The sequence below is a fragment of the Tuber melanosporum genome (genome assembly GCF_000151645.1).
Source record: "Tuber melanosporum whole genome shotgun sequence assembly, scaffold_44, strain Mel28".
NCBI lineage: Eukaryota > Fungi > Ascomycota > Pezizomycetes > Pezizales > Tuberaceae > Tuber > Tuber melanosporum.
In genome coordinates, this window is record NW_003299089.1 from 137372 (window position 1) to 152602 (window position 15231).

The 15231-nt window shown below is 47.6% G+C and overlaps 4 protein-coding genes; 2 read left to right on the forward strand and 2 right to left on the reverse strand.

The window, feature by feature from the left end:
- Window positions 1-4999: 4999 nt before the first annotated feature.
- GSTUM_00008267001 (uncharacterized protein) lies at window positions 5000-6564 on the forward strand. XM_002839952.2 has 3 exons: window positions 5000-5258; window positions 5355-5437; window positions 5503-6564. The coding sequence occupies exons 1-3, from the start codon at window positions 5095-5097 to the stop codon at window positions 6507-6509; spliced, it is 1254 nt and encodes a 417-aa protein (XP_002839998.1). The 5' UTR covers window positions 5000-5094; the 3' UTR covers window positions 6510-6564.
- A 55-nt stretch (window positions 6565-6619) lies between these two features.
- GSTUM_00008268001 (uncharacterized protein) lies at window positions 6620-8209 on the reverse strand. XM_002839953.2 has 3 exons: window positions 7969-8209; window positions 7385-7883; window positions 6620-7292 (listed from the first exon to the last, which is right to left on the reverse strand). Exons 1-3 carry the CDS (start codon window positions 8030-8032, stop codon window positions 6779-6781), a joined length of 1077 nt encoding a protein of 358 aa, XP_002839999.1. The 5' UTR covers window positions 8033-8209; the 3' UTR covers window positions 6620-6778.
- A 553-nt stretch (window positions 8210-8762) lies between these two features.
- Window positions 8763-9812, reverse strand: GSTUM_00008269001 (60S ribosomal protein L27). XM_002839954.2 has 4 exons: window positions 9732-9812; window positions 9440-9497; window positions 8992-9314; window positions 8763-8927 (listed from the first exon to the last, which is right to left on the reverse strand). The coding sequence occupies exons 1-4, from the start codon at window positions 9736-9738 to the stop codon at window positions 8914-8916; spliced, it is 402 nt and encodes a 133-aa protein (XP_002840000.1). The 5' UTR covers window positions 9739-9812; the 3' UTR covers window positions 8763-8913.
- Window positions 9813-11201: 1389 nt separating this feature from the next.
- The window catches only part of GSTUM_00008270001 (uncharacterized protein), a gene marked incomplete at both ends in the record, with an annotated part of 4287 nt that continues 257 nt past the window's right edge, over window positions 11202-15231 (forward strand). The window contains one exon of the mRNA XM_002839955.1: window positions 11202-15231. This exon is cut by the window's right edge and continues 257 nt beyond it. Within this exon, the coding sequence (XP_002840001.1) occupies window positions 11202-15231 (4030 nt within the window).

Here is a 15231-nt window from a genome sequence, read left to right on the forward strand (position 1 = left end):
CACGGATTCGGGTAAGATGTTGCTCGTAACTTAACTTATGTGAGAAGCGTCCAATGTTCGTAGCGACTCCGATAATATCATCCGAGAATCGAGTCCGTACCCTTTGAGCGTTCTACAGGTACTGTATCATACGGTATCATACAACCCCCCGCACTCTCTACTATCATCTAATACACAAGGGTTGCTTACATACGAGTACTGTAAACCTCTAGACTGTGCCCAATATGGTATCATACTGACATTGCTTACTACACGAGCGGGCATAGGGGACTACATTTAATCCGGCAACTGAATCGGCAAGAACAAATTATTTCCCAAAAACCCCCCCAATAAGAGAAAAAGCCTTGGGATCCAGGGGAAAAAAACAAAGCACCCATATTATAAAGATTACATACATAAAAGTAATAACTCTTAGATCGGTTTTAAAGCTAATCGAGGAGGATGCTGTAGACTAGAAGATCCTTGTCAAAACCTGCCCATTTTTCCGGTTAGCGATAAGAAGACCTTCCATTGATGGATTCTTAAACCGGTTTCGCGGAAGCTGAGGGGCGTTTTACGCGTGCTGTTTCGGAAGCACCTGGATTAAAACTGGGGGTGAAGAAGAGTGGAAGGTGCTTTTGCAATCCGTCCGGATCAGAGAGGTCCAGACCACCTCCACCGGACGGGACCAGAGGACACCGCGAAGTAAGCGGGGGTTTGTGATAGCCAGTAACCGTGCCAAGGTTCCTGCCGATTATGTAACTGCACACAGTTCCAAAATCTTGCAGCACGTCTACGACGTGCCTATCAGCTCAACGTAACATCTCAGCTCAACACAACATTTCAAATTGTAGATAGCTAAAAACTACATTTATACCACCCCACGCCTTTTTGATTGTTTAAGTTTGGTATTTTGTTTCCTAACAAACTGCTTAAGCTCCTTATGAACTGGTTTCAATTGCCTTTTCCAGTCTCGAAATACCTCTTTTTCCAATCTTTCTACCAGTCGCTCTGCCTGTTGCACTTTTTTAGCTAGAGTGTCCTCCTCCTTCTTGTGCACCATGGCTCTTGCTTGGCCTACATACAATATCCCTCCCTTTTGAACTGACCTTCATGACCTATTCTGTCGATTGGATCGTGCAAGCTCGGCTGCCTGTGTCTGTTGCAGGGTATCCTGTATCTGTGCGGCGAGATGTGCTTGTGCAAGACTTCCTTTTATAAAGGTGTTGAGAGAATGTTTGAAGCTCGGCATGGAGGGATCTGCATTCCAAAGAAAGTCTGCATGTGTAATAATCCCCTTTTAGATAGTTAGTTCTTGGCGACGGGGAACGATACTTATCTTTTCTGTCTGCTTCTTTCTTTGTCTTACGATAGCTCTAGGCCTCTGCCTACGTTACCGATAGTACAAGACCCTTGTCTTCTATCAGAAACGCCTATCGTAAGCTTTCTCTAACTCGTCTTCGTGACGAGCACTTCTTGGCGTAATGATAACGTTGCAATAACGACAACGATCGTAAAGGTATTTGATATTCGTTAAAGTAATAAGTAGGAAAAGTACTTAGAACAAAGTGTGAAGAACCTATCTTCCTCGGCCGCATCGGCCTCCTTATATAGTATTCTTCCCGCCCGTAGTCATGTGACCTAAAGTGGTCACATGTGCGAAACCAAATCATAACAAACTAATCATGTGACCAAAGTGATCACATGCTCAAAACCCATGACCTTATAACGAGGTCATGTGCAAAACTCATAAACCAATCATAACACAATAAACAAGTTATATGACTCGACTGAGTCATATGCACGAAACCCATGACCTCATAATGAGGTCATGTGCAAAACATAAATCATATGCGTAAGGCTTACCCACAAGGCATACTCACAAGGCATACTTGTTAGGCGCATGTCCCATGACTCATACTTGAGCCATGTGCGAAAGCATCACAAATCCCACACATAACAAATCATATGACCCTAATGAGTCATATGTGTGAAACAACAACGTACCTGTGACTCCTAACTATGCGTCACGTAAAAACCCTTTCCTCGTTAAGCCACGTTCGTGACAGCATGACACTTTAAAGAGCGGATTGTCTGTGGAGTTGACGGGAGTTGTTCTGGTGGTGGAGATGGGGTGGTTGTTTGAGTTGGCTGAGAGTATCGAGGGTATTCCTGTAGGCGACTTAGAACAATATTAGGATTAAATGGAACGAGTCCTGTTTTCCAAAAGGCAGAAAGGATCGTTGACTTCTTGAATGCTTGCTGCCGAATTAATGTGAGTGCGGAAAGAAATTCTATTTTATTGAAATCTGAGCAACCGGTTCGTGTCGCTTGGTCAATAGCCTCGGTATGATAGTGCTTTAGTGGTTGAAAAACCACCACGTCAAGAGGCTATAGGAGGTGCGTCGTATGTGGGGGCAAACAGAATGGAATGATGTTATGCTCATCACAAAATTCCACAAAGTCTCTAGTACAGTGTGACCCGTGCCCGTCCAGAACAAGCAAGCGGTAAGTACCAACCTGTCGATGGGAAGAGAACTTTTCAAAGTGATGAAGCCAATCAAGCCCAAGAACATCATGCGAGCATCCTGTCTCCAAGACTGAGAGAAGAACATCATCCTCCAGGTCTGTTTTGGTAGACCAGTCCTCTATATGAATGGCACCCGGTAAAATCAGCATCGGAGGTAAAACATAACCATCTGCACTTATCACTTCACAGGAGGTAACAAGTTTCCGAGAACTAGAACTTGCAAGATACGATTGGCGATCCACATCTAATGTAACTATCTATTGGTCCTTTCCGATTTCTATCCGGAATCCTGTCTCATCAAAATTGTATTGATCACAATCTTGTATACCTTTCTCATCACACAATTATTTATAACGCTGATACCAGTTCAATAAATTATTAGGATCATGAGCCTGCTTCCTGTCCCGATCGAGGCTCTTCTGTTTGCGAATGTGGAACTCCGGATGCCTTTTTAGAAACCTTACCGTCCACATAGATCTAACTGTTGGAGGTGTGGTCCCAAGGTTATGGCTATCATGATTGTGCTTGAGAATTGAATTCGCACAGCTTGTAACCATAGAAACACAGGCAGAGGTGCCAATAACATCTAATCTTTCTAAATAGATACATACTGAGAGTTCCTCAGCTTCGGAGAGTTGTTTATTGTATGGTAGCCGTTCAGATTTTGATTGCCGTCCATTCCACCTTGCACTCAGGCGACTTGCTGGTACATTAAACTCCCGTGCCATCGCAGCAATATTTGGCCTAGCAGTTTCGGATAACTTCTGACACGCTTTGCCGATTCTGAATTCCACATTGGTATAGTTTTCAGACATCGATCTGGTGTTGTGGTGGGGCCAATAAGAGGTAGGAATCGGTGATGGGGGTGATTGTTACGTTGAGCTGAGATGTTACGTTCAGCTGATAGGCACATCGTAGACGTGCTGCAAGATTTTGGAACTGTGTGCAGTTACATAATCGGCAGGAACCTTGGCACGGTTAGAAATTGGGTACGGTTGGTTTGGATTATCAGTGTGAAATGCATATTTCACTAAGATCTTTTCCTGCTCGCCCTTGAAACAAAGAAAAGCTGCACCAAGTGGGTTGGAAATATTTACTCCCTTCCTCCACGCGGGAGTTTTGTTATAGCGGGGAAGGTGAAAGGGAGATACTCAATATATCTGCAAGATTATGTAATGAATGCTGCTCTGATATTGTGGGAAAGCGGACTATATCATGTTTGTCCGTGTCCATTAAACGCTCTTCGTACCGGTTTGACTTGATATTACAAACAAGTACGAGTATTTCATTTACAGCAAGGTGATAAAAACTATAAGTAATCCCATCAGCATTGAAATTTGGCGATTTCGGAGCTTCATTTTTCTTGCTGCTCCCCCCTCTCCCTCATAGACAGGACTTTCCACCACATTGTTGCTGAACTCAAGGCGGACAAGGTAGATTTCAGGTGGCGGGCTATAGTGCGGCCAACCAAGTTTATGTAAGGCGCTGACACCTCTTTGTCCGTTGTTCTACTGAGTGGGGGGGGGGGCGTTTCAGCAACGGCCTTGAGGTTGATGTCATTGGAATTGATTTCCTATTCACAGATATGCGGTGGGGGGGGGTTCAGCGGTGCAGGTTCCGGTAGGATACAGGTATAGTTCAGGAGTGTCTGGGTTGCAAGATCGGACGAGCATCTTTGGGTAAGGCGCTAAATGTTATTATAATATTAATTAAGCTTCCGCATACCACATCTTTCAGTGCAGGGGTGGATTGGATTGGTAGGACTACTATGGGGGATAGGTTGCTCCGGATTCGATCTTTGTTTGCTGATCTTTACGAGAGATACCGTAGGTTATTCCTCCTGCCGTGGGGTATCTTTTTGCTTTTGAGAATAATAATGGAATTTATGCGGCGAGGGATCGTTGTACGGTAGGTACGAGTACGGTACTCAGCTGCGAGATTTTATCAATTTTACCTTTGGAAACTTTGCTGTTCATGTTTGGTCGCCTGAGGGAGGAGGGGGGGGTGTCCGAGTGGCTTGTGGTTGGTTTCCTCTTCTGTAGGTTCTGCTGGTGGCTTTGAATTTCTGGATGTTTGGTATCATACGAGCTGTTCCAACAGGCTATGGGCATTCCTCATTGCTCAGGCAATTTGGTATTATGATAGTATGATACCTTTATCATAACGAGGGCGGAGTCCTGGGCGTCCTGTCATGCTCCATAGCCGAGAACTTCTCACAAGGAACAAGCGTATTCGTATAGCTGCTTGTGAGAACTTCCCAGAACCCCATAGCAAGGCTTACCTAATTTAGAATCTACGAGAATGATATTATTATCATAATATTATCATACAAAAGATTTCCCCCTCACTCCTCATACGACATCATCAGGGCAGAGGGCTTTTCCCACTGCCCCTCTCATTGACTTGGAACGATTACTAAGACAGTCTTGGCAGCTCTCGCGCCGAATCTCCACCACCAACACCAAAAGTCAACTAGAGCAACCCAACATCAACCAAACTACCTCCATCCTTCAACACGCCAAATTCATTCATCCCTCATCCATCCCCTCACGCTCCCCAGATAACGAAATCGAAAATCCTTCGCCATGGGTCGGTTAGAGGAAGCTCAAGAAATTCAGAAGAGGGATCCTGCAAGGGCGGAAGCCATGTATAAGGAGATGATTTCGAAGCCACCGGGGATGAACGATGCTGAGCTGAGGGAATACGAACTGGTGTTGGTTGCGTTGGGTGGGATCTATAGGGATGCTAGGTTAGTTTTGGAGATACGGATGGCGGGGGTTGCGCGGACCAGATGGATCCGGGTTTGAATTTCAATCTGGTTGAGTGGATTGCTAATCGCTTGAAGACGAACGGGAGAGCTCGCAGAGTTGATTAAGGCCAGCCGATCTATAATGTCTTCATTTGCGAAGGCGAAGACTGCAAAGATTGGTAAGGACGACATTATCCCCCCCTTCTAACCTTGTAACTCGGCTAACGGCTACTTCCACTTCCAGTCCGCCAGCTAATCGACCTCTTTACCACTATTCCTGATACCCTCGACATCCAAATATCCGTTACAAAATCCTGTATTGAGTGGGCCATCCAAGAGAGGCGCTCTTTCCTCCGTCAAAACCTCGAAACCCGTCTGGTAGGACTCTACCTACAAAAACACTCCTACACCGAAGCCCTCTCACTCATCAACTCCCTCCTCAAAGAACTAAAACGCCTCGATGACAAAATGGTCTTGGTAGAAGTCCAGCTCCTGGAGTCACGGGCTTACCATGCTCTCCGAAACATCCCCAAATCTCGCGCTTCCTTGACCTCCGCGCGCACATCCGCCAATGCCGTTTACTGCCCTCCACTCATGCAAGCCGGTTTAGATATGCAATCTGGGATTCTCCACGCTGAGGACAAGGACTACAACACGGCCTTCTCGTACTTTATCGAAGCGCTGGATGGATACTCGGCCCAGGACGAGACGAAGAAGGCCATTGCAGCGCTAAAATACATGCTTCTTTCAAAGATCATGTTGAATCTTACCGATGACGTCCATCAGATAATGACCGGTAAGCTCGCTATAAAGTACGCCGGCCGCGATATCGAGGCTATGAAAGCGGTAGCAAGAGCTCATTCGAACCGCTCCTTGGCCGAGTTCGAAAAGGCTCTTGAAACCTTCAAGGAGGAGTTGAGATCTGACCCATTCATCAGATCTCACTTCACCGCGCTATATGATACCCTCCTGGAACAGAACTTGGTCAGGGTCATTGAGCCCTTCTCGCGCGTGGAGATCGAGCACGTTGCCAAGTTGGTTGGCCTCGGGACTCCGCATGTGGAAGCCAAGCTGAGTCAGATGATCCTGGATAAGGTCTTCTCCGGGGTGTTGGACCAGGGGAGCGGTTGCTTGATTGTGTTTGACGAGGTTGGGAGGGATAAGAGCTATGATGCTGCGTTGGAGACTATTAAAAAGCTATCGGATGTGGTTGAGGTGCTCTATACCAACCAGGCTTCTATGCTGGATTAGGGATCGTGGTTAGACGAATAGACACTTTACCGGTCGATGACGATCGGGGAAGTAATTGCTTTGATCTTTTTGTCCTACAGATATAATTGTGCTCCCGGATGTAAAATTGATTCGCCCACGAAAAGTTGATTCATTCCACTATCTATTTAACCGAGCCTAACCTCGGTGCAAAGCATACTTTGCAGGCTTGAAGAGACCCAGCCATCCCTCCGAAAAATGGTACCCATTCCACAACAAAGATTCGCGGCGAAACGACAATACCACAAACCCTACCAAGTCTTATTCCCCTCCTGATCCAATACCTTCCGTCCCTTGAACCCCGCCATTGCCCTATCCGCACCACTTGCCCACCTTAAAAACCTCTGAACACTGGCTGGTAAAACTTCCATGACCCCAATCCACCTCGAGTATACCGGCATGGAAATATGCCCACCCAACCCCCCATCGATCGCAGCAATGATCTCCTTGGCAACGTCAACGGGCTCCAACACGGGGGCGAAGAAATTACTGGGAGTCTTAACGCCGTAAAATAGGGGGGTTGAGAGCTGTCCGGGAGTGACCAGGAGCGTCTTGATTCCTGGTTGGTCGGCGAGTTCAGCGGTGAGGGAGGAGTGAAGTGATTTTAGGGCTGCCTTGGAAGCGGCATAGTCTGAGAGCTGGGCTGGGGCGATTGAGGAGAGGACGGATGAGATTGTGATGATCGAGCCGCGGTTTAATTTTAGCATGCCCGGGAGGAATTGCTTGATTGTGTAGAACGATGAGAGGAGGTTCGTTTTGAAATTTCTGGGTGTTGGCAACGCGTTAGTTAGTTGTACCATACACCACCATTGACCGCTAGCTTCTTAAAACAGGGAAAGATAGATGGGGGGACATACGTCTCAATTTCCTCCGCCGAAAGTTCCAAAACCCTTTTTCCGTTGACAATCGCGGCGTTATTTATCAGCACAGTGGGCGCCCCCAAGTCCCTCTCGATTTCCTTAGCAACAGCCTCAACCTGCTTCCTGTCGCCAACATCGCATTTATAAAAATCTACATTCCGCGCTTCGCCGCCTTCCGGCTCTCTCACGTCGAGCACCGCAACTGTAACGCCCCTCATACCGTACACCTCTGCGATCAGGAGCCCCAGGCCGCTGGCACCGCCGGTGATGACTACCACTTCCTCCATCCAGTCGAACTCGCGTTTGGTGCCATAGGCCAGACGGCGGTTGACCTGCTTCGCTATCCACAGAACCGTTACAAAGGCAGCGTAGGCGGCGGATAAGTAGAGCGGTGGATGGTGGTATTGGAAGGTTTGAGCACGGTAGGTTAGAGGGATTAACCAGGCAAAAATCGGGTTGAGGAAGGTATGGTTGAGGATCGCGAAGATGAGGTCGACTGGCCCTTGTTAGTTGCATGGTCTTTTTTTTTTTCTTCCCCGAGAGGGCGAGGGGGGGATTATTGGTTGGAGAGGAGGAATTACTGGTTAGATGATCTAGAAGCGGTTTATCGCTTTGGAAGGAGCTTAAGCTTGGTGGATTTGACATCTTAATGTGGAGTACTGTACGTATGCCTATTAAGGATTATTGAATGAAAGTATGCGATTGTATGTTAGGAGAGGAAGAAGAGGAATTACACTGTGGACGCCAGGTCTACAGGTTGGTGTGATAAGGTGATTAAAAGAAGAGGAGAGAGATAGAAAGGGCGGTGTTGAGAGGAAGTGTCGAAAGAAAGGAGGGAATGGGATGAGCGAATATGATACTCGAATAGGATATTAAAAGTCCTATTCGGGGAAAAATGGAACGGCTTCGGGTTTGGCGTGTGTTTAGGTGATCCCTTCTCAGCCCCAGCGCTTAGGGGCACCGGCATCACTTCTGACATTGTTGGAGTCTCAGGTGTCCGCTTACAGTATTCGGTCAGTGCTCGTCTAGCGATGGACTTTAGAGCTAGGTTTCGAGGATACCGTCTGCTTTGCAATGAATAACATATCGGTAGTATGAGGTGCTCTTTGATAGTACCGTAGTATCAGCATGGTAGCACAAATAACTGTCCCATACCAGTCCTGGTTTGTTCGATAGATAAAACATACTATCCCCATATTTAGGTGCGGCATTGGTGGCTGCTATGGGTACGTTACTCGAGTATAGGATCAGAATCCAGGAAGGAATGAATAAATTTGGTAGAAATTGTACAGCATTCTGGCCAAAGCAATCGCAAGTATAAAACTAGGACATTTGACGGGCCATCCAACGGAAACCCTACGGCTGCCGTGCTATGTCTGAAGGGAATACGACCCTTATCAGCCATTTACCCCCAGGTACAGAAATGTCCAGCCATTGGCATCCTTAACTGGAGTATAATTTTATTTGTTTTTTTATCAACATGAAACCGTCACGAAGAGGAAAAAAAGAGAGAGCAAAGAAACCGCTTAAAACCGTAGAGCTGTGCAACATGAAATTAGTAAAATTTCGCTATGCCGGGATCTGTTTCGATCAGAATGACTTACGAGTGAAGAACCATTTGTTCTTTCCACTCTGGTACCTTTCCTCAAATGCCTTTTTAATGGTCTTCTTAGCCTCTTCCCTCTGCGAAGGCTCCTTGAAGGTGTCCTGGGAAATGACCCCCTTCAGGGTCTCGAGATCAATGGTGTAGCGAGTGGGCATAAGGTGATTGTAGTTGATAATCTTGATGAAGGGCTTGACCTTGGAGCGCTTGGCGGCTCTCTTCTTCGACATCGAGCGGGTGACTTTGGACGGGTATCTCTCCATTCCAGCAACGAGAGCATGACCAAAGGGGTGGGACTTGCTGCCATCATCCATCACTGTGGTTCTCCAAGGGTTAGAAGCTTGCTGAGTTGGATTGAGAAAAACGCACGGACTAACCCTTGACAATGACAACCTGAATTTTTTATCAGCATTTAGACGACCTTAGAAATTAGGATATCTCGGTTTCACACCTTCTTACCGGCGTACCTGCCCCGGGTGATGATAGCAACTCTACCGTTTTTAAGGACTAAGAAATACCGAAATATCAGTTCTGCTGGACAGACATACCCCGAGCTAGCCAGATAATCCACAAGATCTCGAACGTGCCCCACCGCTCCCCCTAATCCATTACTTATTTAGAGTTTCCCCTCCTCTTGGGAGCAGCCGGAATTTCCCTGGAGAACCCGACAAGTATCCACTGAGCAGAACGACATCTGGAGGCTTCCGGGGCGAAAAAAAATAGCAGCAGGATTGTACGTACACTTCATTTCGTATGCCTACCGCGGTGAGAGAATAGGAAAAGGGGGATTTGTCGTGGGGTGTTGTGGATTATTGCCGTAGTCTCCGTAGTTTGGCGTTGGACGAGTTTCTGATGCACTAAAATTCGATGGGTTGGATTTGTGGGGAGAATTGCGGCAGGGCAGTCACAGTTGCAACTAACCCTTTTTTTTCCTCCTCTGCTAGCACGAGGGTAAATTAAATATTTGCCGGGTATTGCTCTGCGCCACCTTTCCTACTTTTGGTGACGATTTACCCCACGCAAGCCACACGTAATGGACACAAGGTTATCGTTTCCATAGCAACGACCCAATCCCCAAGAGGCCTGGTGTTTAGTGTTTATTCTCCGCTCAACAGCTGAGTCTGTGTGTTGGTCGACTAATTGGGCACTGATTCTTGTTTGCTCTCTCTCGCCCTATGCACACGTTTGTTGTACTGCAGCTCATCAGGCCAGGATCAGTACTACATCGAAGCAAACATAACCTCCCCTGTTCCCCTCGATCCCAATTTCTGTCTCTCTATTTGTCTCCTCCGTCTCCCCTCATCACTATCACTCCTCTTGCTTTCAATAATTTACCTTTCTTCTTGCTCCCCAGATATTTGCTTCCTTCCTTTGCATAGGGAGGGTAGACTACTTTCATCGTGAGCTTCAATTCCTTTGGGCCCCATTTCACGCTAATCCCTTGCATCATCCCGCTAACTGACGTGGGTGCTCTATGATACAATTAGGTGGAATAAACAGAACAACATTAAACAAATATGCCGCCTGCAGCACCTGCTGCCCCCAAAACTCCATCTTCATCCTCTTCATCTGCCCCCAACTCCCAAGCTCTTACCCACATCCCGCCAATGTTAGTATCCACTCTCCCCTAAATCCCTTGTGTCAACCATTTCTCTTGAAAATAAGCCTTTCTTATATTCGTTAATCCTCATGCATTCTGGAAATAGGTGGGACTCGTCGGACCCCACTAGGCACCCCCCGCCTCTTCCTCTAAATCCTCACCCTGGGGCTCCGAACTCGCCTCGCACAGTTGGGACGCTGCAGAACCCATTCATTGCGGCAGATAGAGCGTCCCCAACACCAATCTCAAGAGAGATATCACCAACTCGCAGAGCGCCTCAGGCCCCACCCCATCGAGAAGGATCCCCTTCGGGGCCAAATATATCGCCAACCAGAGCACAGCAAGTGATGGCTTCTCATAGGCGGATGAATTCCATGCAACCATCTCAAACAGTTCGTGAGATGGGTAACCTCATCTTGAATGGAGGATCGAGTTCGCCCAGCAAAAGCGGGACACCTACACCCAAGGAATTGTTTGGGAGTAGCACTAGCTTTCCGGCTAGGGAACAGGCGCCTACGCCCGCCCCTCCGCCTGATTATCGTGGTTCACTGGACCTTGATCGCCTGCCAAATCTCCTTCCACCGCTGCGTAACCTCAAATCTCACGAATCAATGTCGGCTGCAATTCCTTCCAGCGCACTTGCTACCACTAAAGACCTCAAAGGCTTTAAAGAGTTCAAGGATCTTAAGGACCTCAAAGATTTTAAAGACTATAGCATTCCTCCTCTTCCTCGTGATCGAGACGGGGGGCAAGGTGACTGGGAATCACGAAGCCGAGATAAAGGAAGGGATGATGGGCCTAAATTTTCGCTTCAGGAACTTGAGACGATCACATCCCAGCTCTCCGGGCTTACATCGATAGCCAACAGTCTTCAGAGGGAGATGGCAAATCTTTCTCGCCGCTCTAAAGACAATGCTACCGATCTCATCTCGCTCAAAGAGGCGACTAAAAGTAGAGATGAAGATATCCGTCAATCCCTTCGGGACCTCGTCCATAACCTCCATAGTCTGGAGAGTGACAGGTTACTCACTAATCCTTCGCTTCCGCTTATCACTTCTGGCGCTTCTACGAGTAGTCGAGCTTCAAGCTATGCGAGTGATAACTTCGCAACCCCACCTGGAGCCAGAGGCGACAAATCTGGTCTCGAAATGGCAACTCTTGAGCGGGTTTTGAGAGAAATGTCCACGAAAGACGAACAGGACCGCGTCATCGATCTCTTGAGAGATATCCAAGATACCCTCAATAAGCCCCAGTTAGATAGGCTGGAAAACGAAGAAAAAATATTATCTTTGCTGGAGGAATTCAAGGAGCGAGACTATAGCAAAGGGAAAGAGCTTGTGATCCCTGGGAGGGAGAGGGATAGTGATATGGACGAGAAGATAGTGTCTATGCTTCAGATTATCCGAGAGACTCTATATCAGAGGGAAGAGAGAGAAAGTGATGTGAGGATCATTAGTTTACTTGAGGAATTGAAGCAAAAGGAGGAGGAAGGTGGAAACGCGCAGGTCATTTCCCTTTTAGAGGAAATTCGAGACAAGGAGGGGGGTTCTAGAATCGATGCCGTCTTGTCCTCCCTTGAAGAACTGAAGGATAAAGGAGGAGACGAAAGGGTTCTCTCCTTGCTCGAAGAGATCAAAGCTAGGATGGATGGCGTGAAGGAAGATTTGGCAAATTCCATCGGCTCATCTACAACTAAGCGCTCACCTTCATCACAAGATACTACAGGAGCAGAATCTACACGAGACTCGGTGGAGAGCAATGAGATTCTCAATGTTTTAAAGCATATTAAGCAGGGCGTGGATTCGGGCGAGGAGACAGCTCGAGATGTTCAGAAACTCATCGATGAATGGAAAGAACGGTGGGCTGGTCATGACAAGGAGGCACATGAAGCATTGAAGGACCTGATGAAGGAGATCGAAATTCTGGTTACGGAACAGAGACAGGCAATATCCAGGCTACACAGCACCCCAGGTCTGCAATCTACAGCACTCACCATGACTAATCCTCCTCTCCCACCTGACTTGGACAATGAAGCCGCTATCACCGCTCTTGCTAACATTGCGTCAACTACAACTCGCACAGATATCACTCTTTCCACCATAAACGCCTTGATCAAGGTTTTCCATAAAGACATGAACAGCGCCAATACTCATACCCACGAGACCGTGCTCAACATCAGCAGATTTCTCCAAGAACTCGGCAACACTGTTTCAAATACCCATTCCCAGACGGGAGAAACTCGCAAGCTCCTCGAAGTGGTGCGTTCTGGGGTTAGTAGTGGGAATGACCGACTCGCCGAGTTTGAGGGTGCAACTCTCCGGAAAATCGAAGAGCTTATGTTCCTCCACAAACATTTACAGAAGACAATGCTTACCAATGGGGATGAGATGATCTGGAAGCAAGATGTCGGTGTAAGGGCTGTGGTGGAAGAATTCCAGAGCGAGGTTGAGGAGCTCCTGGAGAAGAATATGGAAGCCGTGAAGGAGTCTGCGGAGAAGGCTGTTGAGGCCATAAACAATTCTAACCCCGTCTCTCTCATAGAAGAGCTAAAGAGTGAGCTGGGAGCAATGGCGCAGAGAAGCTTGGCTGCCTTCGCAGCTGCGGATTCTAAGGAAGCACTTGCAGATCTCAAATCTGAACTCCAACGAGCTACAGAGCAGAGCGTTGAGGCCATCAATACTTTGAATCCGGTGACTTCGATTGAAACATTCAGGGCCGAAGTCAAAGACCTCCTTGAGCGAATCCTGTCAACAAGTGAATCTAGCTCAAAAGGGCTTGCCAAACTCAAGGAGTCCGCCCCCACCCAAGCGGCCATAGAAGCTCTAAAGTGCACCCTCGGAGAGCTAATTGAGCGATCCTTTAATACTTCTAACGACCAAACGAGCGCAGCCATTACAGACATGAAATCTGTCATCACTGATAAAGCTGGAGGCACCGAGAAAATACAGACTTCAATCGACCAACTAAAAGCCGAGGTCACTGAGTTGATGGAGAAGTCAGTAACCGCGTTGGCGCCCCCTACATCATATCCTGAGGCAGAATCTATTAAGGCGCGAATCGAGTCGTTAGCTCTCGAGATCACAAAAACCATGGATAACACAATTGCTCTATTTAGTGATTCCTCTGTTGAAACGGACGAAAAATTGAAAAAAGCGGTTGACGAACTTAAGGCTGAGCTAGGAGAAGTGAGCCAGTCAATATCAGAAGCCGTTTCTTCCAACTCAACGTCCAGCCTTGAAGGGGTGGTGAAGGAGGCTCTGGATGAGATGAAGGAGGTGGTTGGACAAATTGAGAAAAATACGGAAGTTGAAAGGTCTATGGTTTCCAATCCGGAGGTGTCCGAAAAAATGACGAGCGCCATCGAAGATCTCAAGAAGGAGGTCCACGAAATGGTTGAGAAGAGTATCAATATGGCTGTTGGCACGCCTCAAACCGGAGAATCTACCTACAAAATTCAAGAAGCCATTGAGGGCCTCCGAGCGGACATCGGAAGCGCCATGGAAAAGTCCCTGGTTGCAGCTTCTGACTCAGGCAATCTCAAGGAGCTGTTGGAGGACCTTCGGAAGGAGTTTGCTGGAATGGTAGAAAAGTCCGCATCTATGATTGTTCCCCAATATGGCTCGGACGAGGCGACAAAAGAACTCCTCGCTGAGATTAAAAACGACATTGCCAGCATTCTCGCTAAATCGCCGGCGTCTGAGCAAAGCTCCAGTGATGTGAGGGAAGCCATCGAAGGGCTCCGGAGGGAGGTGAGTGAATTAATGGATAAAACAATGTCTATGGTGGCCCCCAGGCCCACCGACACCGAAGGACTCCCACCCCGTTCTGCTGAAAGAATAGAGGGAGTACTTGAAGGTCTCAAATCAGAGATTGGTGAGATGGTTCAACACAGCTTAGCAGCCGCCATTGCGAATTCGACCTTCGATTCCGAAGAGAGTGTGAAAGAAGCGATCGAGGAATTGAAACGCGATGTTCGTGACACACTACAATTATCGATGATGCCTCTTCCTGCCGAGAACACAGAAGCGGCAGAGCGAATTCGGACTGTACTACAGGGATTCAAAACCGAGCTTGGGGAACTTTTTGAAACCAGGATTGCGGTGCCCAATGTTACTGTCATGGAAGCCATCGATGGCCTGAGGGTTCAGATTGGGGCATTGGCAGAAAGCTCCAAGGGTGGTGTAGTAACCGAAATCGTGGAGGAACTGAAGATGCAAACCGAGGGTTTGGAACACAAAGGGTCTGATGGCAGTGTGGTAGAGTCAATCGAGGAGTTGAGGAAAGGGGTGGATGTTTTAGCGGAGAAATTGGATGCTTCTTCCTCGACGGAAATTACGAGCGCCATGGAAGAGTTGAAGAGAGAGGTGGAGACGTTATTGGGGAAATCTGGTGATGCACTTGAAGCCTTGAAGCTCCAGGTCGAAGGCCTTGATATAAAAGAGACTATTGAAGCGCTGAAGGCTCAATTTGAGGGTCTTTCCGGGATTTCAGGGGTTCCTGTGGCTTCTGGGCTGTCAGCGACATCTGGTGAAGAAATGAAGGAGTCGATGGAATCGCTCAAGAGGGATATCGAGGAAGTGATGGAAAAATCGATGGCTCTCGGTAAGTCACCGTTTATCAAGGAGTACCTCCCCAAGCCTG

Bases quoted from the DNA above. Each gene is read 5' to 3' on its own strand.
- GSTUM_00008267001 (XM_002839952.2), top strand. From the start codon at position 5,095: ATGGGTCGGTTAGAGGAAGCTCAAGAAATTCAGAAGAGGGATCCTGCA. The intron at 5,259-5,354 runs GTTAGTTTTGGA...AATCGCTTGAAG, and splicing joins GGGATCTATAGGGATGCTAG to ACGAACGGGAGAGCTCGCAG. The intron at 5,438-5,502 runs GTAAGGACGACA...TTCCACTTCCAG, and splicing joins GGCGAAGACTGCAAAGATTG to TCCGCCAGCTAATCGACCTC.
- GSTUM_00008268001 (XM_002839953.2), bottom strand. From the start codon at position 8,032: ATGTCAAATCCACCAAGCTTAAGCTCCTTCCAAAGCGATAAACCGCTT. The intron at 7,884-7,968 runs GTAATTCCTCCT...AACAAGGGCCAG, and splicing joins GCTTCTAGATCATCTAACCA to TCGACCTCATCTTCGCGATC. The intron at 7,293-7,384 runs GTATGTCCCCCC...GCCAACACCCAG, and splicing joins TCGGCGGAGGAAATTGAGAC to AAATTTCAAAACGAACCTCC.
- GSTUM_00008269001 (XM_002839954.2), bottom strand. The intron at 9,315-9,439 runs GTGAAACCGAGA...TAACCCTTGGAG, and splicing joins AGGTACGCCGGTAAGAAGGT to AACCACAGTGATGGATGATG.